Source organism: Trichomycterus rosablanca, chromosome 9 (genome assembly GCF_030014385.1).
Source record: "Trichomycterus rosablanca isolate fTriRos1 chromosome 9, fTriRos1.hap1, whole genome shotgun sequence".
NCBI lineage: Eukaryota > Metazoa > Chordata > Actinopteri > Siluriformes > Trichomycteridae > Trichomycterus > Trichomycterus rosablanca.
The window spans coordinates 37786666-37814116 of record NC_085996.1 but is presented as its reverse complement, the minus strand read 5'-3'; the positions used below and the strand labels follow the sequence as shown (position 1 = coordinate 37814116).

General features: G+C 43.9%; 1 protein-coding gene across 1 annotated transcript in view; it reads left to right on the top strand.

The window, feature by feature from the left end:
- The window catches only part of ino80 (INO80 complex ATPase subunit), a 76636-nt gene that overhangs the window by 5831 nt on the left and 43354 nt on the right, over nucleotides 1-27451 (top strand). Inside the window, exons 6-25 of the mRNA XM_063002365.1 lie at nucleotides 643-786; nucleotides 891-1011; nucleotides 1100-1302; nucleotides 2867-2920; nucleotides 3010-3213; nucleotides 3297-3498; nucleotides 5042-5109; nucleotides 6297-6506; nucleotides 7798-7878; nucleotides 10250-10345; nucleotides 13194-13253; nucleotides 13462-13604; nucleotides 15706-15790; nucleotides 15880-15997; nucleotides 17081-17166; nucleotides 17253-17420; nucleotides 20193-20326; nucleotides 20413-20480; nucleotides 20571-20664; nucleotides 24536-24719. Coding sequence (XP_062858435.1) covers nucleotides 643-786; nucleotides 891-1011; nucleotides 1100-1302; nucleotides 2867-2920; nucleotides 3010-3213; nucleotides 3297-3498; nucleotides 5042-5109; nucleotides 6297-6506; nucleotides 7798-7878; nucleotides 10250-10345; nucleotides 13194-13253; nucleotides 13462-13604; nucleotides 15706-15790; nucleotides 15880-15997; nucleotides 17081-17166; nucleotides 17253-17420; nucleotides 20193-20326; nucleotides 20413-20480; nucleotides 20571-20664; nucleotides 24536-24719 — 2523 coding nt within the window. The remainder of the gene's footprint in view (nucleotides 1-642; nucleotides 787-890; nucleotides 1012-1099; nucleotides 1303-2866; nucleotides 2921-3009; nucleotides 3214-3296; nucleotides 3499-5041; nucleotides 5110-6296; nucleotides 6507-7797; nucleotides 7879-10249; nucleotides 10346-13193; nucleotides 13254-13461; nucleotides 13605-15705; nucleotides 15791-15879; nucleotides 15998-17080; nucleotides 17167-17252; nucleotides 17421-20192; nucleotides 20327-20412; nucleotides 20481-20570; nucleotides 20665-24535; nucleotides 24720-27451) is intronic.

The following is a 27451-nucleotide window of genomic DNA, read 5'->3' as shown; positions in this document are numbered from 1 at the left end:
TTTAAAACAAATTTTAATGAATAGAGTTTAACAAAGTGTGGAAACTTTTTGAAGAACCCTCGTGTGTATATATACTGAATAAAATAGATTATATAGTGAATTTGTTGACATGGGAAGTTTTTTTGGTGCTACATGGCAGGCACGAAGGTGGCTGGTTCAAGCCCCACCACAACCAATTTGCCAATGTTTAGCTCCCCCAGCAAAGCCTTAACCCTAACAGCAGGAAGGTCCTGGGTTTGATTCCCTGGTGAAGCGCTCAGGGTCATGTTCTCCTTGTGTCTGTGTGGCTTTCCTCCGGGTGCTCTGGTTTTCTAAACTAAATTGCCCCTAGGTATGAGGGTGGGTGTTTGCCCTGTGATGGACTGGTGCCTTGTCCAGGGTGTTTCTGTGTGCCTTGCACCCACTGAGAGCCGGGATGAGCTCCAGCACCCCCCGCAACCCTGATTAGGAAGCGGCTTAGAAAGTTAGTGAGTGTTATGATATGTTGATGTTGATGATGGTAATGATTTATTGTAGTTGCACCCACCGTGACCCTAAATTGGACCCACTATGATCGAGATCAGGAGAAAGCTGTTCCTAAAAAATGAATGACTGATCAATATTGCTCTGCTCTACACCTGACTGATATCTTACAATCCTCAGGGCGTGCTGTTAAGCGACACCACAGATTCGGACTCGGATTCGGACGACTCCGATTTCTCCCTGAGCCGAGAGGAGCTGCACGACATGCTGAAACTACACAGGTTCACCAGGCTGCACCAGAGCAAGGTTCAGCCTGACCGGGAGGTAAACACACACACACACACACACACACACACACACACACACACACACACCTTCTAAAGCAGTGGTGGTGGCAGACTAAAATGAATGTCTATGTGTTTGTACAGCTGCAGCAGTACCAGTACTACAGTGCAGGACTCCTTTCCACTCATGATCCGTTTTATGAGCAACAGCGCCACCTGCTGGGTCCCAAGAAAAAGAAGATCAAGGAAGAAAAGAAATTTAAAAGTATTTTTTATTATTATTATTATATATTTTTTTAATTCAGATACTTCATTGAATATATATGTAATTTAAATCTGATGTTTGATCACAGCCAAGTTAAAGAAGATGAAAAAGAAGAAGAAACGAGGGGAAGAGCTCTTAGATGAGGGGCGGCCGCACGCCACCAAGGTGTTCGCCAAGTTCTCCAACGACTCGCCTCTGCCCGTAGTGAAAAAGAAGCACTTAACCGTAGAGCAGCTGAACGCACGTCGCAGAAAAGTCTGGCTTACCATCGCCAAAAAAGAAATCCCCAAGGTAGGAACGTTCCCCAGAGCCCATTTCTACTATAGAACACCTTTATTTGGCATATATACATATGCAGATGTACACTAGAGAGGTGCATTTCCTGAAGAAAATGCGAGCGTGATTGCAGTGCAGCAGGTGGGTGGGGGTGCGTATCCAAAACCTGTTTCCGAGTCAGGGGTCATCAAGGGGCCGGACGATTTGGAGTCGAAACGGCGTTGATATCTTGAAATTTGAAAAAGTGAACGGGGCTGAAAAATGGGTGTGTATTCCCATGCCGTATCCAAGTCGGGGTGTCATCAGTGGGCAGTGTGCGTATCCAAATACTGTGTGGATGACCTGCAGTTTGTGGGGGTGTGAATATTTTTCCCTTCTCTCTGGAGCAGAAAGGGTTAAGGGCCTTGCTCAAGGGCCCAACAGTGGCTGCATGGCAGAGCTGGGATTCGAACTCTCAACCACTCAGTTGATAGCCCAAAGCTCTACCCACCAGCTATCCGAATAATAAATTTAAGCTCCAGGGTACGAATCTTAACAGTGCCGTTGGCCGGTCGGACGCCTACACAGACACGATTGGCTGTGTCTGAGGGGGGTGGGGATGGGATGGCCGCTCCCCTGCCTGGATTAAATAAAGGATTATGTCAGGAAGAGCATCTGGCATCAAACTGGGCCAGATCAGGTATGCAAACCAGAATGATTTGCTCTTGTCCACCAAAAGTGACAAAATATGACGACCTGCTGGGTCCAAAATATACATACAGCAGCTCAGGCTGTTATATTGTAATAATTGATATGTAGAAAGGTTTACGGTTTCATATAAGGGTAGTGATAGCTCAGCGAATAAGGTACTGGACTAGTAATCAGAAGGTTGCCGGTTCAAGCCCCACCATCACCACTGTTGGGCCCCTGAGCAAGTCCCTTAATCCTCTGTTGCTTGAATTGTATTTGCCACGAATGTAAATGTAAATCAGTGATGTGACCTCCTTATTCCTTATTAGTCATTATGTTAGACTTCATCTCTGTGCCCATATAAAAAGGCTAATTTGACTTCAACCTTAATAAAGTACACAGACACTAGGTCTGTTTGTGCTAAAGGGATTTTTTTCTTGCTGGTCAAATGTTATCCATCAGTTCTGCTATAACAGGATTTTTTAAACCCTAAGGGTGGGCGGCACTGTGGCTCGGTGGGTAGCACTGTCTCATCACAGCAAGAAGGTCCTTGCTTTGATCCCCATGTGGGGTGGTCCAGGTCCTTTCTGTGTGGGTTTCCTCTGGGAGCTCTGGTTTCCTCCAACAGTCCAAATCCTAATAAATAAACAAACCCTAAGGGTCGTGAGCTGAAAAAATGGTTTGCAGAGAAAAATAGTAGTAATAATACAAACTTGTACACAAACGCCCCCTTGTGGAGGCTTTATGTTACATCTTGTATCGTATAACATAGAAGGTGCTCGAGATAGGGACACTGTTCACAGTCAAGCAAGCATTACGTAGACATTGCCAGCTCAGAGGCTGCTTCTCTTTGCTCATGTGATCAGTGTGATCAGATCATTACCGTTTACCTTTAATTTTTCTCTCCCAGGCGTTCAAGCAGAAGGCTTCCGCAAAGAACTTTGTTTTAACCAATGCCAAAAAGGTAACAGCACTACTAAACCAGCCCGTTTGAGTTTATTTTGTGTACATTTTGCATCTGAGGAAGTTAAATTTGTGTGCGTGTGTGTTCAGCTGGCCCACCAGTGCATGCGTGAAGTGCGCAGAGCTGCCATCCAGGCCCAGAAGAACTGCAAAGAGACCCTGCCGCGGGCGCGGCGTCTCACCAAAGAGATGCTGCTGTACTGGAAGAAGTACGACAAGGTGGAGAAAGAGCACCGCAAGCGGGCGGAGAAAGAGGCGCTCGAGCAGCGAAAGCTGGACGAGGAGATGAGAGAGGTACGGACCCACCCCGACGTGTCGTGTTACGCTTAGAGTTGTCGGCGGCGACGAGTCTCACAGCTTCTGCTTCATCTTATCAGGCCAAGAGACAACAGAGGAAGCTGAACTTTCTCATCACGCAGACAGAGCTGTATGCACACTTTATGGGCGGCAAGCACAAAGGAGCGGGCGGGGACAGCGCCCAGGAGGAGATACTGAGGAAGCTGGATGAGAACGCAGCACAAGGGCAGATGGATTCAGGCGCTGGAGTGATGCCCGGTGCTCAGAGTCAGGACGAGTATGGTGGGTTCTGTAGCTTTTGTTGCTGTGAAATACACCCAAACGTCAGCGAGATGCCTACACAGACGCTATTGGCTGTGTCTGAGGGTGGTGGGGATGGGATGGCGGAACAGCCTAGGTATTGGGAGGTGCACAATGTGTGCGCTCTCAGTTCTGGACCCATGCCCGGGTTAAATAAAGAGGATTGTTGGCACACCTGAAATTCTTAAAATCAAGGCAGTTTTCTATACGTATTCCACTTTTTTAAGTTAATTAGAGTGTCTAGAAACTTTTAAGCTGTAATCTGACTCTCTGTTTCACTGGGGAACATGTGGGTGATTCTTCAATTGCGGGCTCTTTTTACCATCTTAACTTTTGAAAAATAAAATTAGTAATAATTTAGTTTTAATTATGTCAAGATAATGCTTACATGCTTTTGCAAAGTGGCAGCAAAATGTCATCATGTGTCGGTAATGACGTGTTGCGGTAAAGACAATTTTTACTTTTTTTAAGAAAAAAACTAGCTAGTCAACAGCTAGTACAAGATGCACTTTAAATACATATAAATAATGTGTAAATTCCCTTTTTATTTTTGGTAAAGTACTGCCATACTGATGTAAATGGTAATGACGCTGAATTAATATACTCTATGATCGGGAGGAATACATGATTAAATTACTCACATTTCCAGACATTAAAATATTAATCTTCTCTCATGGCTGGCATGTGCTTCCTTGCGAGTCTTTGTTTCCATGGTTACAACATAAACAAGTGTTACCTTCAAATGATTCCCTACAGAAACCGTACACTGTGCGGTAATGACGATAATGCTGGGGACAGTAATATATTGCTCAAAAATATGCTTTCTTTGTTTCTTTTTAAGTTATTATAAAACTCATATTGTGGTTTTTATAATGAATTGATCACTTTTTAGCATTTTATTAGAGCAGAGAAGTTTTAAAGTCTGGGTTGGGGACAAGGCCAAAGTAGCAAAATATTGATGTTTAAATCATCATAAAAAATGGAAATCATAATTATTTTGGTATGTAATTTTTTTTAGTGATGCAGTGAATGATCTTTTTAATACCTAAAATATTTGTTTTGTAATAAAGTATTTTTAACACACATGTATAACCTAGGGACGTAAAAGTTCCCCCAATTGAAGAATCACCCATATATGCGATGACAAAGAGGTCATATTCTTTTGGGAACAATGACAAGAGAACATGCAGTTCAAAAATGGGAAAAATGTTGTAATCCTAAAATGCCCAAATCCAGTTAGGGCAAAAAAAAAATTCATAAAAGTTTGAATCCATTAGAACTGTGACAAATTTGCCTGGACAAGGAGCCAAGCTTTTTTTGTGAGGATGGTAAGAGAGGCAAAAGATCTATTACAGGATTACTATTACAGAGACCAATCACAACAGGAGCCACCTTCATGCAGATTATTTTAAATGTAAAGTGTTTAAGGTCTTGCTTAATAAAGCCTCAATAAACTAATATTGACGATGTAGTATCAAATAATAAAGGATTCTTTACATTTTTCTCTACTTGCTGTGTTTTACAGACAGTGAATATTACAAGTCTCAGGCCCTGAGGAACGCAAAGGAAGCCTACCAGATTCACCAAGCCAGAGTGAGTAACGGGGAAAAAAAAGACATGTTTTATATTTCATGCTCTGCATTGTGAGCATGTGCTTTATGTAAAATTTGGGTTTTTATTTGGCAAAAGGGTAGCACTGTCGCCTCACAGCAAGTAGGTCCCGGGTTCGAATCCTGGGTGGAGCGGACCGGGTCCTTTCTGTGTGGAGTTTGCATGTTCTCCCCGTGTCTGCGTGGGTTTCCTCCCACAGTCCAAAGACGTGCATTGGAGATACTAAGTTGTCCACGACTGTGTTCGATGTTAAACTTGAAGTGATGAATCTTGTGTAATGAGTAACTACCGTTCCTGTCATGAATGTAAGCAAAGTGTGTGAAGATGACGTTAAAATCCTCTTAAATAAATAAATATTGTCGCTCAGGTGGCGCAGCGGTAAAAGGACACGCTGCAACTAGGGCTGGATTCTGAGTACCTCGTATCGAGTCCAGCTCTGCCTCACCCGTTCGAGGCCGAGTGGCTGTATGAGCAACGATTGGCCGGTTGCTCAGTCGGGGGGCGGGACAAAGAACCGGATGTGGGTCTCTCTCTGTCAGAATGCGATTACGAGCTCTGCCGGCTGATTAGAGGCGCCTGCACAGAGATGAGGAAGAGTGCCCTTAGGGTGTGTCTCTCCGCATGCAACGCTAGGTGGCGCCACACTCATCAATGTGCGGGTGGCAAAAATGCATCCGGCTGCTGCCCAGAGAAAAAGCACGATGCAAATTGAACAATTGGATGCGCTAACGGGGGAGAAAAAGGGAAAAAAATAAATAACCTCAGTTTAAATAGCAGAAATAGGGTCATTTAAAACGTTTTTGCAGTCTACTGGAGTTCAAAGTGGGCGGCACAGTGGGTAGCGTTGTGTGTGGAGTTTGCATGTTCTCCCATTGAGAGGGTTTGAGCCTCCTCTAATATGTGTGTAGTGCACTGGCCTTTTTTTTCAGTATACTGCATTAGGTTTCTATAGAAAGCCCCACACACAAGGGGGTATTCCTCAGTTGCTCGTGTTGGCACCTCGATCAGACACTAGGTGTAGCTTCTGAAATGAATGAAGGTGCCTCCCAATACAGCGAACCCTTCATAAGACATGACCAACAGTGTCTGAAGAGTGTCCGACCATTCAGAACCCCCCCAAACCCCACTGTTATTGTTGTGTGTGTTCACTGTTGCTGTGTGTGACGTAGACGAGGCAGTTCGACGAGGAGGCGAAGGACAGTCGCTGCGCCTCTGTGCACGTGGCCAGCGGAAGCGGCTCTGGGTTCGGGGAGAGCTACAGTCTGTCCAATCCCTCCATCCAGGCCAGCGAGGACATTCCTCAGCCCACTATTTTCAACGGCAAGCTCAAGGCCTACCAGCTCAAGGGCATGAACTGGCTCGCTAACCTTTATGAACAGGTAGGTGACCTCAGATGTTGACGGAGGGTGTCTTCCACTCCAGCAGCGCAAATTTACTGCCCATGGTCTTTTCGGAGTACAAAGTTTTACTGTTTGTTTTGAAATCGCAAATTCATTCGTTTAATTTCTGCAAATTATAAATGTTATGTGTAAAAGTAAATAAACTTTTGTCACAAAAACAGCTGATATACAAACCAAGAATACAGTGAATATGTCTTTGTTTTTAACCTGCTGTTTTCTTTCCTGCTTGCTAATATTAACAATGTTAATATCTATGATATATTTTTACTTCTGACTTCTAATAAAAAAATGAGAAATAAATGAGAATATACAGTAGTAAAGAAAACTGAGACTGCAATGCCGGCAGTTGTAGCTTAGTGGTTAAGGTAATTGACTAGCAAGCAGATGGATGCTGGTTCAAACCCCACCACTGCCAGGTTGCCACTGTTGGGCCCTTGAGCAAGGCCCTTAATCCTGAGTTGCTTAGACTGTATAAGTTGCTTTGGATAAAAGCGTCTGCAAAATGGCAAAAATGTAAATGTAAAACAATTAAATTTTTTTACATTTTCAGCATTTAACAGACGCCTTTATCCAAAGCGACTTACATTGCAGTTACAGTATACAGTTTGAGCAAGTGAGGGTTAAGGGCCTTGCTCAAGGGCCCAACAGCAGCAACCTAGCAGTGGTGGGGCTTGAACCAGGAACCCTCTGTTCACTGGTCCAGTACCTTAACCACTAGGCTCCAACTGGCCTACAATTCCTCTTCTTTCTACTCAGGGCTCATACCTGCTAGGCTAACAACCCTGCTAGATATCAGCCATTATTAACCATAATTATAATTATTTATTATGCAAACATAATTTAAAAGTCAAGACTTTGATTGTGAAATACGTTTGGCTTGTGGCATGTTGGTATGCTGTGGTAGCTAACTGGGTGTGTTTAAATTGCCAGTGCTGGATATACTCTACTCTACCTGGTATTATAAGGGAAATGGTTATTTAATGTTTTGATAACATAAGTAAAACATCTAGTTCTCTTGACAAATGTCCATGTTCACTAGGATTTAACCCCCAGCCTCAGTACTTAATGGAACAACAACAACGAAGTTAGTACACTTCTGTGATTATGTACAGTTGTTTGGAACACAACCAAATAGTGGAAGTGTTTGTAAGCTATTGTAAGATACCAGAATAACATGGAGGCATTAAATGAAAATAAAAAACACGTATCATATAGTTTGTACATTCATTTAGGCTAATGGTGGCTTATCTGCATGTACGCTGTGTTACAGGGCATCAACGGCATCCTAGCAGATGAGATGGGACTGGGCAAGACGGTCCAGAGCATCGCCCTGCTCGCCCACCTGGCAGAGGTGAGTCAGCACTTTCCACAGTACATCTACATTACTTTTTTGGCATTTAGCAGATGCTTTTATCCAAAGTACTTTGACGGTATATGTCTAAGCAATTGAGGGTCAAGGGCCCAACAGCAGCAACCTGGCGGCACTTGAATCAGTGGCCTTCTGATTACTTGTCCAGTACCTTAACCACTAGGCTACAACAGGACAGTAATCAGAGAACTATATGTACCAGCACAGTAGGACCAGCCGGGTTCATTTCTCTTCTAGTAGTCTTTTAGCGTACCAGATCTGATGCAGGTGTTGTGGTCGAGGACAGGTTTAGACGGGTCATATATAATAAAAGGTTGTGCTTCCATGCCACCTTTTTCATTTTTGCTGTTAAACTTCAGGCAACACAAACAACGCATCAAAATTAAATATTATTAATTAATACAAATGGTGGCAATCTGGTCCAACTGTGGTTCACAAGATGTAACGTAAAGCCTCCACAAAGGGGCGCTAATGTACAAGCTTATTTTGCGTTTGTTCCTGTTAAAATGTGTTGATTTTATTTATTTATTTATTTATTTTAAACCCTGAAATACGCTGGGTCATGCCCACAGGATGCTGTGCTCGCTTGGTGCCTCTTTCCTTGATTGTTTCCTGTTTTACCCCCCATGTCCTTCTCACCATTCCTACAGGCATCTGTGTTCTGGCCTCTAATGTTAAACACTAGGCAAAAATAGTACATTTTGATTGTGTAGCTGCCCTTTCCTGTTGAATTATACAGTGCTGAATATGAACAAGGACACACGGTATAGTTTAGGTCAGCGGACCCCAACCTTTTTTGCACCACGGACCGGTTTCATATAAGATATAATTTCACGGACTGGTGGGGGCGGCAGGATTTAAAATAGAATAACTATAGAAGGAAAAATCAGTGTGAAGTCGGAGCATTTTATCGCTGCAACGAGACGCTGCTCCCACCTAGTGGTGATTGGGGATAATAACACCCGAAGAGTGTTGGAAATTAATTGCGGCCCAGTAATAAATGACCCACGGACCGGTGGTTGGGTGACCACTGGTTTAGGTGAAGCACCAGTGTGAGCGGCCCTAACACAAAAAGCTTGCACACAAGAACCTCTCTTATGAATACGGCAGGCCGGGCACTTGAACGTAGAATGACTGGCTCGTCCGAAGGTGAGAGTGTCAGACGTGCGTGACTCTCTGTGCACGATACGGATCTCCATTTGAACCCGCTTCATTCAAGTAAAAAGAAGCAGTCAGCTACTTCACACATGTCGGATGCGGCGTGTGTTAGTCACGGCCCTTCTCAGACAGGAGTGGAGGTTTGCAGCAGTACAGGGGAAATAAGATCGGGTAATAGCATATGACTAAATTGGGAGGAAATTTGGGAATAATGTTAAAACATTCCACTATAAGTGAACAAGCACCAGCCATTTATTATCAGCCATGTCCTTGTGGTGCTTAGGTCCTGTACAGACCCCAAAACCAGGGGTATGTTTGTTTTAAGTCTTGTACCCACCCGCTTCTACACTAAACTGGCTTTATACTGGTTTATATTGTCATGCTCCCATTTAAAAGCCCTAAATACCTACGAGAACGTATGTATAGCAATACCAAAAACTATGGAAAACAGTTTTTAACCAAGCCAACATAGAAACAATCCTCAATTTCTTAGAAAAATGTGTCTAAAAAACGCATATAAAAACAACATGGGGTTTTTCCAACCTAAACATTGCCACATCACCCCACTGCTGTGTTCCTGTAGCTGCCCACATTCAGCTTAAAACACCGATGCTCGCCTACAAAGCCAAAAATGGACCAGCCCCAAGCTACCCTTGAGGTCTAATAAAACCCTGCTCTGAACCACGTAACCTCCAAGCCACTAGATCCTCCACCCAGAACTCGAGGAAGACAAGCATGAAGGCTCTTTTCTGTACTGGCACCCACGTGGTGGAACGAGCTTCCCCTGTCTGTCAGAACCTTCATCACTAAGCTCTTTACTAAGCCCTAAAGCTGACATGCACTTACTAGTGCTCTTTATTTCTTGCATTTATAAAAAAAAAAAAAAAACAGGATTAACAGGGTTTCAGCAGATTTGTATTCTTGGTTTTTTTAAACCAGAGTAAGGTAATGTTCACTATGGAAGCACTTTTGTAAGTAGCTCTGGATAAGAGCGTCTGATAAATGCTGGAAATATAAATGTAAATGACTAAATCAATGCTTGACAAGGGCTATAGACTGATCTAAAACTTATCTACCCTTTGTGTTGTAAAACATCTAAATAAATAAACTCTCATTTGTACTAATGCAAGCAAAAAAACACTTTTATTTCAGTAAACAGAACAGTGTGTTCATTAAATGTGTGTGTGTCCTGCAGAGAGACAACATCTGGGGCCCCTTCTTGATCATCTCGCCAGCCTCCACACTCAACAACTGGCACCAGGAGTTCACCCGCTTCGTGCCCAAATTCAAGGTGAGCGTGGCAGCTGTGCAGGAAGACACCTGCATTCCCGTAAATGGCTCGCTCCTCTCCTCCCCTTTTACAAACCCACTGAACTGGCTTTGTTTTCAGGACTATAACAATCGCCCAAGGTTGCGTGGTTCTATTTTCGCCTCTCTAGAAGAACCAGGCGGAAACGTGCCACATCTGTACGGCCGTGTCGGTTTGAGTAGGAAGGGATCCGTGTTGGAACTAGTGGGGGCAGTGTTGCATCATAGATCAACACTGGGTCTCAGAAAATCAGCCATGATATTACAGACTGGCTTTAAAGGGAGTGTTCTTGCTTTTAAAGACCTGATCCCCCCCCAACCCCTCATCCCAGGGAAAAAAATGATAGGGAAACCTGCTTTCACTTTTACTTCATCAGTAAAGCCAGATTATATGAAAATACTTATTTTCTTCTGATGACTGATGAATATAAAGGATCTTATATTCATAAAATGACATAGTATGCCTTTATTTGTCATACAGTATTTACTATATTATACATTTTATCAGCTTCACTTACCATATAGAAGCACTTTGTAGTTCTACAATTACTGACTGTAGTCCATCTGTTCCTCTGCATGCTTTGTTAGCCCCTTTCACCCTGTTCTTCAATGGTCAATTATTTAGGTGGTGGATGATTCTCAGCACTGCAGTGACACTGACATGGTGGTGGTGTGTTAGTGTGTGTTGTGCTGGTATGAGTGGATCAGACACAGCAGCGCTGCTGGAGTCTTTAAACACCTCACTGTCACTGCTGGACTGAGAATAGTCCACCAACCAAAAATATCCAGCCAACAGCGCCCCGTGGGCAGCGTCCTGTGACCACTGATGAAGGTCTAGAAGATGACTTTACATCTACAAGGTGGACCGACCAGGTATGAGTGTCTAATAGAGTGGACAGTGAGTGGACACGGTGTTTAAAAACTCCAGCAGCGCTGCTGTGTCTGATCCACTCATACCAGCACAACACACACTAACACACCCCCACCATGTCAGTGTCACTGCAGTGCTGAGAATCATCCACCACCTAAATAATACCTGCTCTGTGGTGGTCCTGTGGGGGGCCTGACCATTGAAGAATTGCATGAAAGGGGGCTAACAAAGCATGTAGAGAGGACTACAGATGGACTACAGTCAGTAATTGTAGAACTACAAAGTGCTTCTATATTGTAAGTGGAGCTGATAAAATGGACAGTGAGTGTAGAAACAAGAATGTGGTTTTAATGTTATGGCTGATCAGTGTACATTATACACATGTACAGTACAGTGAAATTCTTCTCCTGCATATCTCAGCTTGCATTGTCTGGTGCCCCTGAAGCCAAGAGACCTCAGGGCCTTGCTCAAGGGCCCAGCGGTGGCTGCTTAGCAAAGCCAGAAATCAACCCACAACTTTTTGATTGATAGCTTACAGCTGTACCCACCGTGTCACCCCCGTTCCTTAAAGAATGCAGTCGAGATTCCCACATTTGGGGAATTCACAGGGGTCTGCACAACCAGAGTGCAGTGGCTGAGCCTCTCCTTGATCCTGGTATCTCTAACTCTCGTCGTATTACTTCTTATACTCATAACTATTGTTATGTAGTTCATTTTTCATACAGTTGTCCTAGATTGATTTTAAATATGGTGCAAAACCACTGCGGTGAATTTTTATCACCCTTTGACCAGTGTAGTGAGGTCTAGTAAAACAAAATCATCTGTATTTCGTTCCACGGCTGAACGAAACAACGTTCCTCAAGGGCAAAACAACACAATATACACAGTGCAGATAAAAAACAGTACAATAAATACAAGAGACGTTTCTAAATGAATTGAGTGGGACGAGACCATAGACAAGAGTAGTGTTGGCCATTAAGTACATGGTACTGAGTAAATGATAAGTAAAGTAAAAACATACAACCGATCAAGCTTCTTAATATTGTGTTGGTCCCCCTTTTGCTGCCAAAACAGCCCTGCAACTGTGATGCTCTGTGTATTCTGACACCTTTCTATCAGAACCAGCATTAAGTTCTTCAGTAATCTGAGCTACAGTAGCTCGTCTGTTGGATCGGACCACACATGCATCAAATGCATCAAGCCTTGGCCGCCCATGACCCTGTCGCCGGTTTACCACTGTTCCTTCCTTGGACCACTTTTGATAGATACTGACCCACTGCAGACCGGGACACACCCCACAAGAGCTGCAGTTTTGGAGATGCTCTGACCCAGTCGTCTAGCCATCACAATCTGGCCCTCGTCAAACTCGCTCAGATCCTCACGCTCGCCCATTTTTCCTGCTTCTAACATCAACTTTGAGGATAAAATGTTCACTCGCTGCCTAATATATCCCCCCCACTAACAGGTGCCGTGATGAAGAGATGTGTGTTATTCACTTCACCTGTCAGTGCTCGTAATGTTATGCCTGATCGGTGTATACTGATATATAATTAACAGTGTAGGTTTATATAGCAGCAGAGATATTAAAGAGTCAGGTGAACAGATGCAATATTGTGAAAATAATATAGTCTCTAAGTAGTTGTATGTATTGAAGTTGTCAGAATCCAGGGAACAAGACTGTGTTGGATAGATAGATAGATAGATAGATAGATAGATAGATAGATAGATAGATAGATAGATAGATAGATAGATAGATAGATAGATAGATAGATAGATAGATAGATAGATAGATAGATAGATAGATAGATAGATAGATAGATAGATAGATAGATAGATAGAGTAAAGGCTTAGGATACATTACAAAAAAAATAAAGTATTTCAAAGATTCAGTTACAAATTATTAATTAAGTAAGGCTCAAGGTGCATAAGAATGTTTTTTTCTTGTTGTTCTGTTATACAGGTGCTGCCATACTGGGGGAACCCTCACGACCGCAAAGTGATTCGAAAGTTTTGGAGCCAGGTAGGCTTTGTAAACTTATTAAAATAGCTTAATTTGGGCACTCGGGGGGCGCAGCTAGCACTGCTGCTGAGGTATGTTGGCTATGTTGCTGTTGGCTGGTCAGGTGACACGATTTGCTATGTCTGAGGTCATTGCTCGAACAAAAGTTAAGAAGTTTAAATGTATAAACTTTATCCAACCTGGAATCACTTGTGCTGTGTGTCTGCAGAAAACGCTGTACACCCAGAACGCTCCGTTTCATGTGGTGATCACTAGTTACCAGCTGGTGGTGCAGGATGTGAAGTATTTTCAGCGGGTGAAGTGGCAGTACATGGTGCTGGATGAGGCTCAGGCACTGAAGAGCAGCACAAGGTAAGAAACTGAACCCAACCCAGTGATGACCAGCTGAGAAATGCTGTTTCCTGTTTGTAAACATTAAAATTAATTATAAATCGCGGGCACCCAGGTGGCGCAGCAGGGTGTTCCAGTGGCACTCTCCGAGTTCGAATATCAGCTCTGCTACTGGTCGACTGGGCGCACCCTAGCGGACACAATTGGCAGTGCCCGTAGAAGACAAATTTGGCCACTAAGTCTGCTGGGTGGGAAAGGACCAGACTAAATAGTGGGTGGGGTGTTCAACGCTGTGTAAAGACTTTGGTTAGTAGCCCTAGGAGCCTGTACAGAATTGGAGGAGCGCAGAGATGCGTTGGAGGGAGCGGGTGTCAGGCGAAATAGACCCTCCTCGGACGCCATCGGGGTCTCCAGCAGCGCAAGGTGAATTGGCTACAATAAAAATGCGAAGAAAATGCATAAATAAAATAGCAAAATGAACTGGTTCAATTTAATTTGATGCCTAGTTCACACTACACGATTTTTGCCCTGATTTTCACTCGCTGACCGGTCGGCGCTAGATTTGCCGGCTTGGGAGCAACTCGGCGTTCGCTCGACGAGTGAAACTCGGCTCTCAATCGCTATGTGTGCACTGCTCAACAACTCGATCCAGGCGACTGAAAGTAATTATCTAACTTGCTAGATGTCTGTATATGAGTTGGCTGACTGGTAATGAGTGCTATGTCGAACAGCCAATGAGGAGTGTAAAAAGGTGAGACGGGCGTAATATAGTTTATATCAGAATACATCGACACACACGCAAGTTTTACAGTATTTCTGACCTTATCGTTTTCTACAAAACATAATACCCACGCTGCATTGCAAAAAATATTTATTAACCTCCAACTCACTACAGAACAACCCATGCTGTTCGTGTTGCCAAATCCACTCAGATTCATTTATTTTTCCTCTTTGCTTTTACGCTGCACATCAGCGCACAAACTCCGATCGCTCGCTACTTGTTGACGTGCATTTTTGGACGTGGTGTCATTAAACCTCTCGTCACTTCTCTCGTGTGTTTTCGTGACTAAACGTAGTTTGGGAGACCAGAGAAGCTCGCCTGCGATTCCAGTTGGTGATAGATGGTGTAGTGTGAAATACACACCGACTTGAAAGACTCCCGATTACAAGAGATCCAGTCGTGTAGTGTGAACTGTACAGCGACCTGACCACTTGGAATGTCGTGTAGTGTGAACTTGGCATGAGTTGAGGTTAAGCCGGCGCTGCTCTGTGGTCATCGGCCCAGTTTTGCTGTCGCAGCTAAATTTACTCATCGTAAATGATTTTGCTTGGTTTTGGGTAAGGATCAACAAAGGATCCGAACGAAGTCAGGTGACCGCTTCTACAAGACTTATTTAACATTTTTTGGATAATCTTTGGGAAATTAGTGTCTTTATTTCATTGGTTGAGTGATTGTTCAACAAACGAACATTTAACCCACTTACATTCATTATGTCAACAATAGGGTGGCACAGTGGGTAGCGCTGTCTTGCCTCACTTCAAGAAGGTCCTGAGTTCGATCCCCGGTCTGGGTCCTTTCTGTGTGGAGTTTGCATGTTGTCCCCTTGTCTTTGTGGGTTTCCTCCGGGAGCTCCAGTTTCTCTCCTACAGTCCAAAGACATGCAAGTGAGGTGAACTGATAAATAAATAAAATGTAAAACAAATGCTCGACAGTAGAAGCAGAATTGCAGTCTTATAGAGAGATGTCTGAGGAAGGTACATGGATAGAGTGGGAGTTTTTTATATTAACACCAGACCTGGGCTGGAACCCATCTCCCAAACACACCGTGTGAGACTGTGCCCAAGACGGGCTGACTGCACACGCGTCTGCAGCCTGTGTTGTGGTAAAATATGAAATAGTGTCTCAGCCGGGCGTCGGCGCGGCCTCGGCTTGCTCCCTCAAGTTCCCCAGTCGAGTAGCTCGTTCTTAATAAGTCTAATTACGATTCGGATTGATCCGTGTGCCGGTTTTAATCTGCGCTTCAGCTCTGATGCTGTGCTGACAGCCTTTCTTAGATCTTTCGCTAAACGCAGCGGTCTCGCTGTTTGATTGATACGTCTACGGTTCGGTTCTGCTTGACAGCGTGCGGTGGAAGATCCTCCTTCAGTTTCAGTGCCGGAATCGTCTGCTGCTGACGGGAACGCCCATCCAGAACACCATGGCCGAGGTGAGACTGCACAGACCGTGTGTGTATGGTGGACGGTGGGGGGGTGTATATGGGTTTTTGAAATCTGACTCTCGTGTTCTGCTCCTCAGTTGTGGGCCTTGCTGCATTTCATCATGCCAACGCTGTTCGACTCCCATGAGGAGTTCAACGAGTGGTTCTCCAAGGACATCGAAAGCCATGCTGAGAACAAGTCTGCCATCGATGAGAGTGAGTTCCTGTGAACTGTTCGGTCACATTTGTCCACTTTAACTTCATTTACTGCAATTATTTTCAAATATTTCCACATTTTAACATTTTCAAGAGAGGACAGATAGTCCTACATAGAGCTGTGAGTGTTGGCCAGTTACAAACAAGTATCTTAAACCCTAAACAATATGCAAAACTGTTTTTACCAAGACTAAATTAGTTTAACCCTTTAAATAATGTTAAAAATAATATTTTTTGAGATTTGAGATTATCAGAAAAGTAATGCAACGTTCATGGATAATTTTTCAGCTGCAGCTTCAAGCATATAGGTTGAACCATCTACTAATATTTCTGAGTTAAACTCGTCAACCAAGCAGTAGATACGTCCCAAACAAGATGATTTAAACACAGCTTATTCTTAGCCAAGTATTTACAATTGAATAAGCTGGTGGTTAATTACACTGACCAGGCATAACATTATGACCACTGACAGGTGAAGTGAATAACACTGATTATCTCTTCATCACGGGACCTGTTAGTGGGGGGGGGGGGGGTATATTATATTAGGCAGCGAGTGAACATTTTATCCTCAAAGTTGATGTTAGAAGCAGGAAAAATGGGCGAGCGTGAGGATCTGAGCGAGTTTGACGAGGGCCAAATTGTGATGGCTAGACGACTGGGTCAGAGCATCTCCAAAACTGCAGCTCTTGTGGGGTGTGTCCCGGTCTGCAGTGGTCAGTATCTATCAAAAGAGGTCCGAGGAAGGAACAGCGGTAAACCGGCGACAGGGTCATGGGCGGCCAAGGCTCACTGATCCATCAGACGAGCTACTGCAGCTCAAACTGCTGAAGAAGTTCATGCTGGTTCTGATAGAAAGGTGTCAGAATACACAGAGCGTCGCAGTTTGTTGCGTATGGGGCTGCATAGCCGCAGACCAGTCAGGGTTCCCATGCTGACCCCTGTCCACCGCCGAAAAAGCGCCAACAATGGGCATGTGGCACCAGGATCCACTATGGGACTATGGTCAGTGTGATGCTTTGAACAATGTTCTGCTGATCTCAAGGTTTTATTAACACCATCGTTCGTCTTTTTGTTGACGGGCAGATCAGCTCTCCAGGCTGCACATGATCCTGAAGCCGTTCATGCTCCGCAGGATAAAGAAAGACGTGGAGAACGAGCTCTCGGATAAGGTACAACTCGCCCGAATTCAGTCTTGTTCTCGTCTTGTCATCTGTGTTTATAAAATGATTTTTTTTTTCCTTGTTTTTTTGACCAGATCGAAATCTTGACGTACTGCCAACTGACAAGCAGGCAGAGGCTTCTGTACCAGGCCCTGAAGAACAAGATTTCCATCGAGGACCTGCTGCAGTCGTCCATGGGTACGGCCCAGCAATCCCACAGCACCACCAGCAGCCTCATGAACCTCGTCATGCAGTTCAGAAAGGTATCAAAGCCACTTTGGAGTCTTTTTAGGCTAAACCAGCAAGGCTGATTTTAGTTCTTGCTGTGCTGTAGGTTTTCTTTTGCACATCAGGACTAGTGACCGTAGCTCATTGTACAGAAAAATCGGTATAAGCATTCATTTAATTCTTTATTAGTTAATTTAACTATTGGAGCTGGTCGCACCAGGTGAAGCTCATGCAAGAATTAAAAATTCAGTTTACTGGATGTTTAACTAAGGTAGATCCATTCTGTGGCTAAAGAGTCACAAAAAGAGGGTACAGAGGGTACCTAAAGGGTACAGAGGGTACCTAAAGGGTACAGAGGGTATTTAAAGGGTACAGAGGGTACCTACAGGGTACAAAGCATATTTAAATGGTTCAGAGAGTACCTAAAGGGTACAGAGAGTATTTAAAGGGTACAGAGGGTATTTAAAGGGTACAGAGGGTACCTAAAGGGTACAAAGGATATTTAAAGTGTACAGAGGGTACCTAAAGGGTACAGAGGGTATTTAAAGGGTACAGAGGGTACCTAAAGGGTACAAAGGATATTTAAAGTGTACATAGGGTACCGAAAGGGTACAGAGGGTACCTAAAGGGTACAAAGGGTATTTAAAGGGTACGGAGGGTATTTAAAGGGTACATAGGGTACCTAAAGGGTACATAGGGTACCGAAAGGGTACAGAGGGTATTTAAAGGGTACAGAGGGTATTTAAAGGGTACAGAGGGTACCTAAAGGGTACAAAGCATATTTAAATTGTTTAGAGGGTACCTAAAGGGTGCAGAGGGTACCTAAAGGGTACAGAGGGTACCTAAAGGGTACAAAGCATATTTAAATTGTTTAGAGGGTACCTAAAGGGTGCAGAGGGTACCCAAAGGATACAAAGGGTATTTAAAGGGTACTGAGGGTACCTAAAGTGTACATAGGGTACTTAGATGATACAGAGGGTACCTAAAGTGTACATAGGGTACCTAAATAATACAGAGGGTACCTAAAGGGTACAAAGGGTATTTAAAAGGTACAGAGGGTACCTAAATGATACAGAGGGTACCTAAAGGGTACAGAGGGTACATAAAGGGTACAAAGGGTATTTAAAGGGTACTGAGGGTACCTAAAGTGTACATAGGGTACCTAGATGATACAGAGGGTACCTAAAGGGTACAGAGGGTACCTGAAGGGTACAAAGGGTATTTAAAGGGTACAGAGGGTACATAAAGGGTACAAAGGGTATTTAAAGGGTACTGAGGGTACCTGAAGTGTACATAGGGTACCTAGATGATACAGAGGGTACCTGAAGGGTACAAAGGGTATTTAAAGGGTACAGAGGGTACCTAAAGGGTACAAAGGGTACTGAGGGTACCTAAAGGGTACAAAGGATATTTAAAGTGTACATAGGGTACCTAAAGGGTACAGAGGGTACCTAAAGTGTACATAGGGTACCTAGATGATACAGAGGGTACCTGAAGGGTACAAAGGGTATTTAAAGGGTACAGAGGGTACCTAAATGATACAAAGGGTACTGAGGGTATCTAAAGGGTACAGAGGGTACCTAAATGATACAGAGGGTACCTAAAGGGTACAAAGGGTATTTAATAGGTACAGAGGATACCTAAAGGGTACAAAGGGTATTTAAAGGGTACAGAGGGTACCTAAAGAGTAAATAAGAGGTGGGCAAAATAACAGAAACAAAGTAACAAATGAAAGACGTGTAAACATCTGCAGCCCACAACGGAGAAAGTGGGTAGAAAAGGAATCGAGCAGAAATGAAAGCTTGTTCACAATATGGGAAGCTGCCTAGAGCGCCTGCAACAACCAAGTTTGGAACCCCATCCCACCAAGTGGTGCAGCTTGGGTCCAGTCATGAGGTCTGGGGTAGCTCTCTTATCCAGGGCAGTTCTCTGGTGATGGCTGAAAAGGGAAACTGACCGGACCGAGGTTTTTGCAGGTTTTTCAACACAGGAGCCGGCAGCTCTGTAAGAAAGTAACCATGATGAATAGAAAGACCTCCACCTGGAGCGAGTTAATGCTCAACAAGCTGTGAGTTAGAAGGAACCAACACATTAATCATCTGCACCTCCAAACCCCTCATCCGGTTGAATGTGTCAAAGCAGAAGAGTCCCGTCGCTGATCTAAATGGCAGATGGGCTTGTTACGTCTTGAGGGTTCGTCCAGATTTCCAGTTGACCATTTACCGCAGCTTTTAAACTTTGCATCTCAAGCATCTCAAGGGCCGCCAGCTTTGAAAGAAAGAAAAAAAACGTGCATTACCATCACAGCTTGCTCAGATTTTCATTCACCTGATTGAACTTTGACCCAGTTTGCCGCTGACCTTTTTAAAAGCTCCTCCAATTAGCCGAACTGCTTGATACGACACGGTAAAAGTGACTTGGGCCATACGTGACTTATTGCACTAAACCAACGAGCGAGAAATTTCATTAGTAGAGAGAACTTATGAGCAGTAATAATGAAGAGAAGTTTAGTGCTCCTGTGTCATTCATTTAGTACGTTAAACCACGTTAAGCTTTATTTTCTTTAACGATAATCGTTTTAGACTCTGGGAGAAGCTGATTCTGATTCTCACAATTTCTCAGAAGCTCGAGCTGTAACACAAGTTTAAAAGTGAAACAGTGAGGAAAATCCAGATAAACACAGATACACGTGGAGCTGTAACCCTGGATCTGATGGTTATTCCACACAAATGCAGATTCGTCTCATATTCACACTTTGATGACGTTCTTTACTGATTGATAGGAAGTGTTTTTCTGTGTTTGTGTAGGTTTGTAACCACCCAGACCTGTTCGAGCGGCAGGAGACGCGTTCACCCTTCCACATGTCCCTAAAACCCTTCGTCATGCCCAAGTTCCTCATCCGGCACGGACTTCTGCACACCTGCAGCCAGGCGAGAAGCAAGTGAGGTTTCATTTTCTGTGTTTTTTTTTAAGGATTTATCATTATAACGTATCGTTTATCATTTATCTTACATGCATGTGTTTCAGACTGCTGCAGGTCCTGCTCTCCCCGTTCTCCCCTCACCACATCCAGCAGTCCTTATTTCACAGAAATAGTGAGTTTTCCTTCTACAGTCGCCACCTTTAGGTCTGACTCTAATATAAACACACAAGATCATTTTCTTCTCATGTTTTATTCTTCTCAGGCGACGACGAAGGAAGCTGCTTCTCTTTCCTTCGCTTTATCGACGTCTCACCAGCTGAGATGTCTAATGCCATGCTGCAGGGAACTCTCGCCAGGTCGGGTTTGTTGATCGTCTAGTCATAAAGCTTAATCATATACAGCTGAGGTCAAACGTTTGCAGACACACCAAGTTGGAATGCATGGAATGACTTATGCAGTTGGGGCAGTTGTAGCCTAGTGGTTAGGGTACTGGACTTGTAATGGAATGGTCGCTGGTTCAAGCCCCACCTTCCAGGTTGCCACTGTTGGACTCTTGAGCAAGGCCCTTTGACTCAATTGGGACAGAAAATAAACCAAAAGGGTTTCAAAATTTTTGGGATAATGAAGTTACTATGACTGCCTACTTTTTGCCCATATTAATAGGGCTAGTCGATATATATACAGTCCCTGACAGAAGTTCTGTCGCTTATCCCTGTTGTGGAAACAAAAGCTTATAACCTGACTTTAAATTCATCCATTGGTTTTAGAAATGACTCATATGAAAGCTGAAACCCTCCCAAATGAGGTTTAATTTATGAAAATAAATTTGCTTCACTGCAGAAATATTGATCATTTAATGAACACAGAAAGGTCAGATTTTGGCAAGACAAAAGTTTTGTCGCCCACAGAAAGTAATGTGAAAATCAAACAAATAATTTACTTCAAACACAAAGATATGTTTCATAACATTGGTGAATGAAGTTGTGGTGCTATTAGAGCCATATTTAATATTTTGTGTGACTTCCATGAGTTTTAAGGACTGCATCCATGCGGTTCCACAATGATTCATACAATTTATTGATGAAGTCATCAGGAATAGCAAAGAAGTTCATCAAGATTCTTTGGTTTTGTCTTCCAAGCTTCCTCTTTCATCCTACCCCAAACATGCTCAATGATGTTCATGTCTGGTGACTGGGCTGGCCAGTCCTGGAGCACCTTGATCTTCTTCGCCTTGAGGAACTTTGATGTAGAGATGGATGTATGAGATGGAGCACCATCCTGCTGCAAAATTTGACCCCTTTTATGATTGGGAATGTAAGAGGTAGCTAATACTTCTTGATATTTTAGGCTATTGATATTGCCTTCCACATTGCAAATGTTTCGCACACCCCCATACTGAATGTAACCCCAGACCATGATCTTTCCACCACCAAACTTAACCGTTTTCTGGGTGAATCTTGGATCCATACGGGCTCCAGTAGGTCTCCTGCAGTATTTGCGGCGGCTGTGGTGTAATTCAATTGAAGATTCATCTGAGAAATCCACCTTCTGCCACTTTTCCAGCGTCCATCCGTTTAGCAGGCTGTGGGCCTTTTGTTTAGTGCTGGCTTCTGGGCACTGATTCGACCATGGAGGCCATTTCGAGACAGAATCCTACAAACTGTTCTAGTTGACACAGGGACTTGAGGTGACCAGGCCTGGTGGAGCTCTGCTGCAGTGGAAGAGGGGCTGGCTTTGGATTTTCTAACCAACAAACGTTCCTCCTTAGCAGTTGTCTTGCGGGGTCTGCCGGACCTGGGCTTGTCAAAAACATCTCCAGTCTCTTCAAATCTTTTTTTAATTCTTTGTACTTGACGCTGAGACACATTAAAGGTGCCAGCCACCTCTGCAGTGGATCTGGTCTTCAGCCTCTTGATAATCAAGGCTTTGGTCGCAGGGTGGATTTTTGGCATGTTGTCAGAGGTGAAGTTGCAGTTCAAGTGAAGGTCTGGGGTGCTGGGGTTCTTTTTATACACACCCACTAATTAACCGATCAATTAGTGAGCACAGGTGAGGCTGTAAACTAGGACTGGGTACATTATATGACAAGGCGACAAAACTTTTGTCTTGCCAAAATCTGACCTTTCTGTGTTCATTAAATGATCAATATTTCTGCAGTGAAGCAAATTTATTTTCATAAATTAAACCTCATTTGGGAGGGTTTCAGCTTTCATATGAGTCATTTCTAAAACCAATGGATGAATTTCAAGTCAGGTTATAAGCTTTTGTTTCCACAACAGGGATAAGCGGGGTTGGACAAAATAACTGAAACACCTGTAATTTTAGTGTGGGAGGTTTCATGGCTAAATTGGACCAGTCTGGTGGCCAATCTTCATTAATTGCACATTGCACCAGTAAGAGCAGAGTGTGAAGGTTCAATTAGCAGGGTAAGAGCACAGTTTTGCTCAAAATATTGCAATGCACACAACATTATGGGTGACATACCAGAGTTCAAAAGAGGACAAATTGTTGGTGCACGTCTTGCTGGCGCATCTGTGACCAAGACAGCAAGTCTTTGTGATGTATCAAGAGCCACGGTATCCAGGGTAATGTCAGCATACCACCAAGAAGGACAAACCACATCCAACAGGATTAACTGTGGACGCAAGAGGAAGCTGTCTGAAAGGGATGTTCGGGTGCTAACCCGGATTGTATCCAAAAAACATAAAACCACGGCTGCCCAAATCACGGCAGAATTAAATGTGCACCTCAACTCCCCTGTTTCCACCAGAACTGTCCGTCGGGAGCTCCACAGGGTCGATATACACGGCCGGGCTGCTATAGCCAAACCTTTGGTCACTCGTGCCAATGCCAAACGTCGGTTTCAATGGTGCAAGGAGCGCAAATCTTGGGCTGTGGACAATGTGAAACATGTATTGTTCTCTGATGAGTCCACCTTTACTGTTTTCCCCACATCCGGGAGAGTTACGGTGTGGAGAAGCCCCAAAGAAGCGTACCACCCAGACTGTTGCATGCCCAGAGTGAAGCATGGGGGTGGATCAGTGATGGTTTGGGCTGCCATATCATGGCATTCCCTTGGCCCGATACTTGTGCTAGATGGGCGCGTCACTGCCAAGGACTACCGAACCATTCTGGAGGACCATGTGCATCCAATGGCGGTGCCGTGTATCAGGATGACAATGCACCAATACACACAGCAAGACTGGTGAAAGATTGGTTTGATGAACATGAAAGTGAAGTTGAACATCTCCCATGGCCTGCACAGTCACCAGATCTAAATATTATTGAGCCACTTTGGGGTGTTTTGGAGAAGCGAGTCAGGAAACGTTTTCCTCCACCAGCATCACGTAGTGACCTGGCCACTATCCTGCAAGAAGAATGGCTTAAAATCCCTCTGACCACTGTGCAGGACTTGTATATGTCATTTCCAAGATGAATTGACGCTGTATTGGCCGCAAAAGGAGGCCCTACACCATACTAATAAATTATTGTGGTCTAAAACCAGGTGTTTCAGTTATTTTGTCCAACCCCTGTGTATATATATATATATATTAGGGCTGTCGCTAATCGCGATAATTAACGCGATTAACGCGTTAAAATTTTTATCAAGATTAAAAAAATTAATCAAGATTTAAATTTTTAATCTAACCATTTTTATTTGGCTGTTTGTTCCACCTAAATATGTGTCTCTGTGGTAATGAACTGCATTTCAGATGAGTTTGGATATAAAGCGCATTAACTGTATTTATATGGACTAAGCGTTTACATGGACTGTATTAATTAACACTTTTTATAGCTACAGTCAATAACTTATGGATAATGTCTGGTAACTTGATTGTTTTAGGTATTTATAGATGTTTGAATGGTAATAGAACAGTATTTCCCAGTCATGTTTCTGCAAAACAGTATTAAAAGCTTTTCTTAATAGAGCTATGAAATAATCATATCTGTGTTTTGTTATTGATGCATAATATCAGATTAAAATATTTTGAAAGCATGATTTCTGGGTTAGTCAAAAAGCTTAAGCACCAGGGCCCAGGGAAGGGGGGGGGGGGTTTCTGGGGTCCTCCACGACATGAACTCACTGCCCTCCTGGATTCCAGTGATAGTGGGCTAGTGCTGTTTACTGCCACTCGAGCGCCTTTCTAATTAGTCCAAATTAGATGTCCAAAACAAACAGCTCAAGGGAACATTTTGTTTGACGTCTTTCTCCTGTACTCTTTTCAGATGGCTAGCACTTTACCTCTCCTTCAAGCATGCTCACCGGCTTCATCACCGGCGGCTGTGGGGCGAGGAGGAGGACGGTGAGAGGAACGGCCCTGGAACTCACTTTCTGACTAACAGGGATCTCATCCTGTGGCCAGACAGACCCACGGCATTCCCCAATGTGTTTAACAGCACCGTCCTAAAGGTGAGTCCCTCCAGTCTCTACACGTCTGATAAATGGGATTGTTTTATCATTACTACAGAATAAATTCAACAGAATAACGAGGGATCGTCGACTCCAAAATTATTGGTGCCCTTCGGCAACCTAACTGCTAACCTAGCACTGAAAAATCCAGAGAACGCGATCCGAAAGCACTCGAGAATGCACATGCAATCTCACCCGGTTCTTAACAAGGGTGCCAATAATCTTTTATTCCATGCTACGTAGGGCGCATTCACGTGGCTGTGCCGTTGTTCCTATGGAGTGTGACGGTGCTGCACTTTTGCCGTGTTTGGCTCGCAATTTTTGCGCTTGCCGTGGCGCTTATAGTTCACCTGATTGAACTCTGACCCAGTTTGCTGACCTTTTCATAGCTCCTCCAATGAGACGAACTGTTTGATATGACGTAAAAGCGACTCGGGCCGTACGAACAAAGCTCAGCGTGACTTATTGTACTAAAACAGCGAGTGAGGAATGTGATTAGTGGAGGAACTGATGAGCAGTAATAATGAAGAGAAGTTTAGTGCTCCTGTCTCCTTCTTTTACTACATTAAACCACGTTAAGCTTTATTTTGAACCAGAAGCGTTTTAGACTCTGGGAGAAGCTGATTCTGATTCTCAGCATTTCTCAGAAGCTGGAGCTGTAACACAAGTTTAAAAGTGAAACAGGGAGGAAAATCCAGATAAACACAGATACATGTGGAGCTTCCACACAAATGCAGATTCGTCTCATATTCGCACTTTGATGACGTCTTACGTCTAACGAAGCAGCAGTTTGTGCCGAGGCTTCTCATGTGAATGCGCCTTTAGAATGGCTACTGATTACAGTGTGTGCAGATTGAGGGTTAAAGGCCCTGGTTCATTTGTATGTCCTTCACAATGACCCTCACCTCTCTACAGACGGTCTTCATTTCCGTGAAACCGTACACATGGAAAAGAAAAAGACAGGCGCTAGTGGTCAGCGATTATTTTTGCCTTGCTAATCGAGCCGTTGATGGCGGTTTGCATTTTCTATGCGCTGCTGGTACGATGGACCAATGCGATGCTTTGTAAGCGGTCTGAACGACCCGCGTTCAGCCCGTGGGCCCTCAAGATCGACACCTCTGACACAGAGTTTCCATTAAGCAGAAGAAATGAGCCGCCAGTGAGCTTTATTTGGCTTCATTTTTAAGGGATTTGGAGGAATTGGCACAAAATGAAGGCGCTGTAAGGATTAGCAGTAATGAATGTGCTTGGCTTTTGATCCGCATCTATGAATAACAGCGTCATTTTTTAAAACCAAGCTTTTTTTTTTCCCCTCACAAAATACTGACCTTATCCTTGGATGGAAGAATTGCCCGACTGAGCTGGCTGGAAACGGGACGCTGTTTGTGTTGTGTGTGTGTGTGTGTATGTGTGTGTGTGTGTGTGTTGGGGCGTGAGAGCAAAGCCGGCGGTTCTTGTCAGTCATTAGGTAACTCATATTTCACTGTACGCGCACCCCAAGCCTCCCATCAGTCATCCGGGTTTTATTTGCGTCAGTGCAAAGAAGGTGTTGCGTGTCTGCTTTAATACTTATTGATTCCTGATTCTGATATTTAATCTAGCGATGAAAGATTAGGCCTGTGACTACATGGCCGAAATATGTGTGTCCCCCGTCTAAAAAGAAAACCTGAGCACCACATTTAAACAAATAAAACAGAGCTGGTCCCTCTTTGCTGCTCTGAATGTGTTTGTTTTTCTGAGCTATTGCTCGCCTGGCATCTTCCAAACACAGATTTGCACTTAATGCTCAAAAGTATCTGGACACCCATGCTTATTATTAAGTGTCACAGTGACTCCGGCCTCCCCAAACCATCGGGCGCGATGCGGTGACACCCCATGACACGACTTCTTGGTCATCCCCTTCTCTGGAATAGCCAGTCGTGTCTGTATGTAGACGCCTGACGGGTTGATAGCCCTGCTGGCGATTCGAACCCTGTATCCCAGCGGTAGTCGGCTGGCACACTTTACTGCTGCGCCAACCGTGCACTTTAAAATTAATCATGTAAAATAAATTACAGTTGAACCTCGATTTAACGGACCCCCATTTACTGGACAAAATCAGAAAAACTGAATGTGTGCTCCGATTCTTTCAAATTCCCGCGAGAAGAGTACCAAGACCAGTAGTTCAGTAATCGTCCACTAGCCAGCACTTGTCTCTCTGTTTACATTAGTGAGAGGCTTTATTTTGTCGTGAGGCTCGCTTTGTTCTCGCCTTTTCCTCTGTATTTTATGCTTCATTTATGCAAGTTGTAGAGCTTAGTGATGGCTTTGAATGTCGAGGGAAGTGGTAAGCAAAAGAGGCATCTAGGTATTGCTGAAAAGTTAGAACTTACATATTTATTTACGTTGTTAATTTTCCTGTTTATCATTTGAGCATGTTTAGCACTTTTGTGGACCTTTAGTGTTAGACCTAGTGTTTCCGAAAATCCCCCCTTTAGTCCATTAAATCGAGGTTTCTCTGTATTTACTCTCAGCCGAAACAGCTTGGAAAGGCTCATCCCTGTTCCAGTATGTAAGGTGCCCCGGTCGTCCAGCGGGACAACCTGCTAACACACCAGCGACTAAATTCTAAACTCCCGGTTGGCTGGCGCCCCCTAGCAGGCATCATTGGCCTCCAGTATGCTAGGTGCGAAAGACCAGACTAAGGGGGACTGAGGACCTTGGTTGCCCAGGGTGCCTGTACAGTAAGTGGA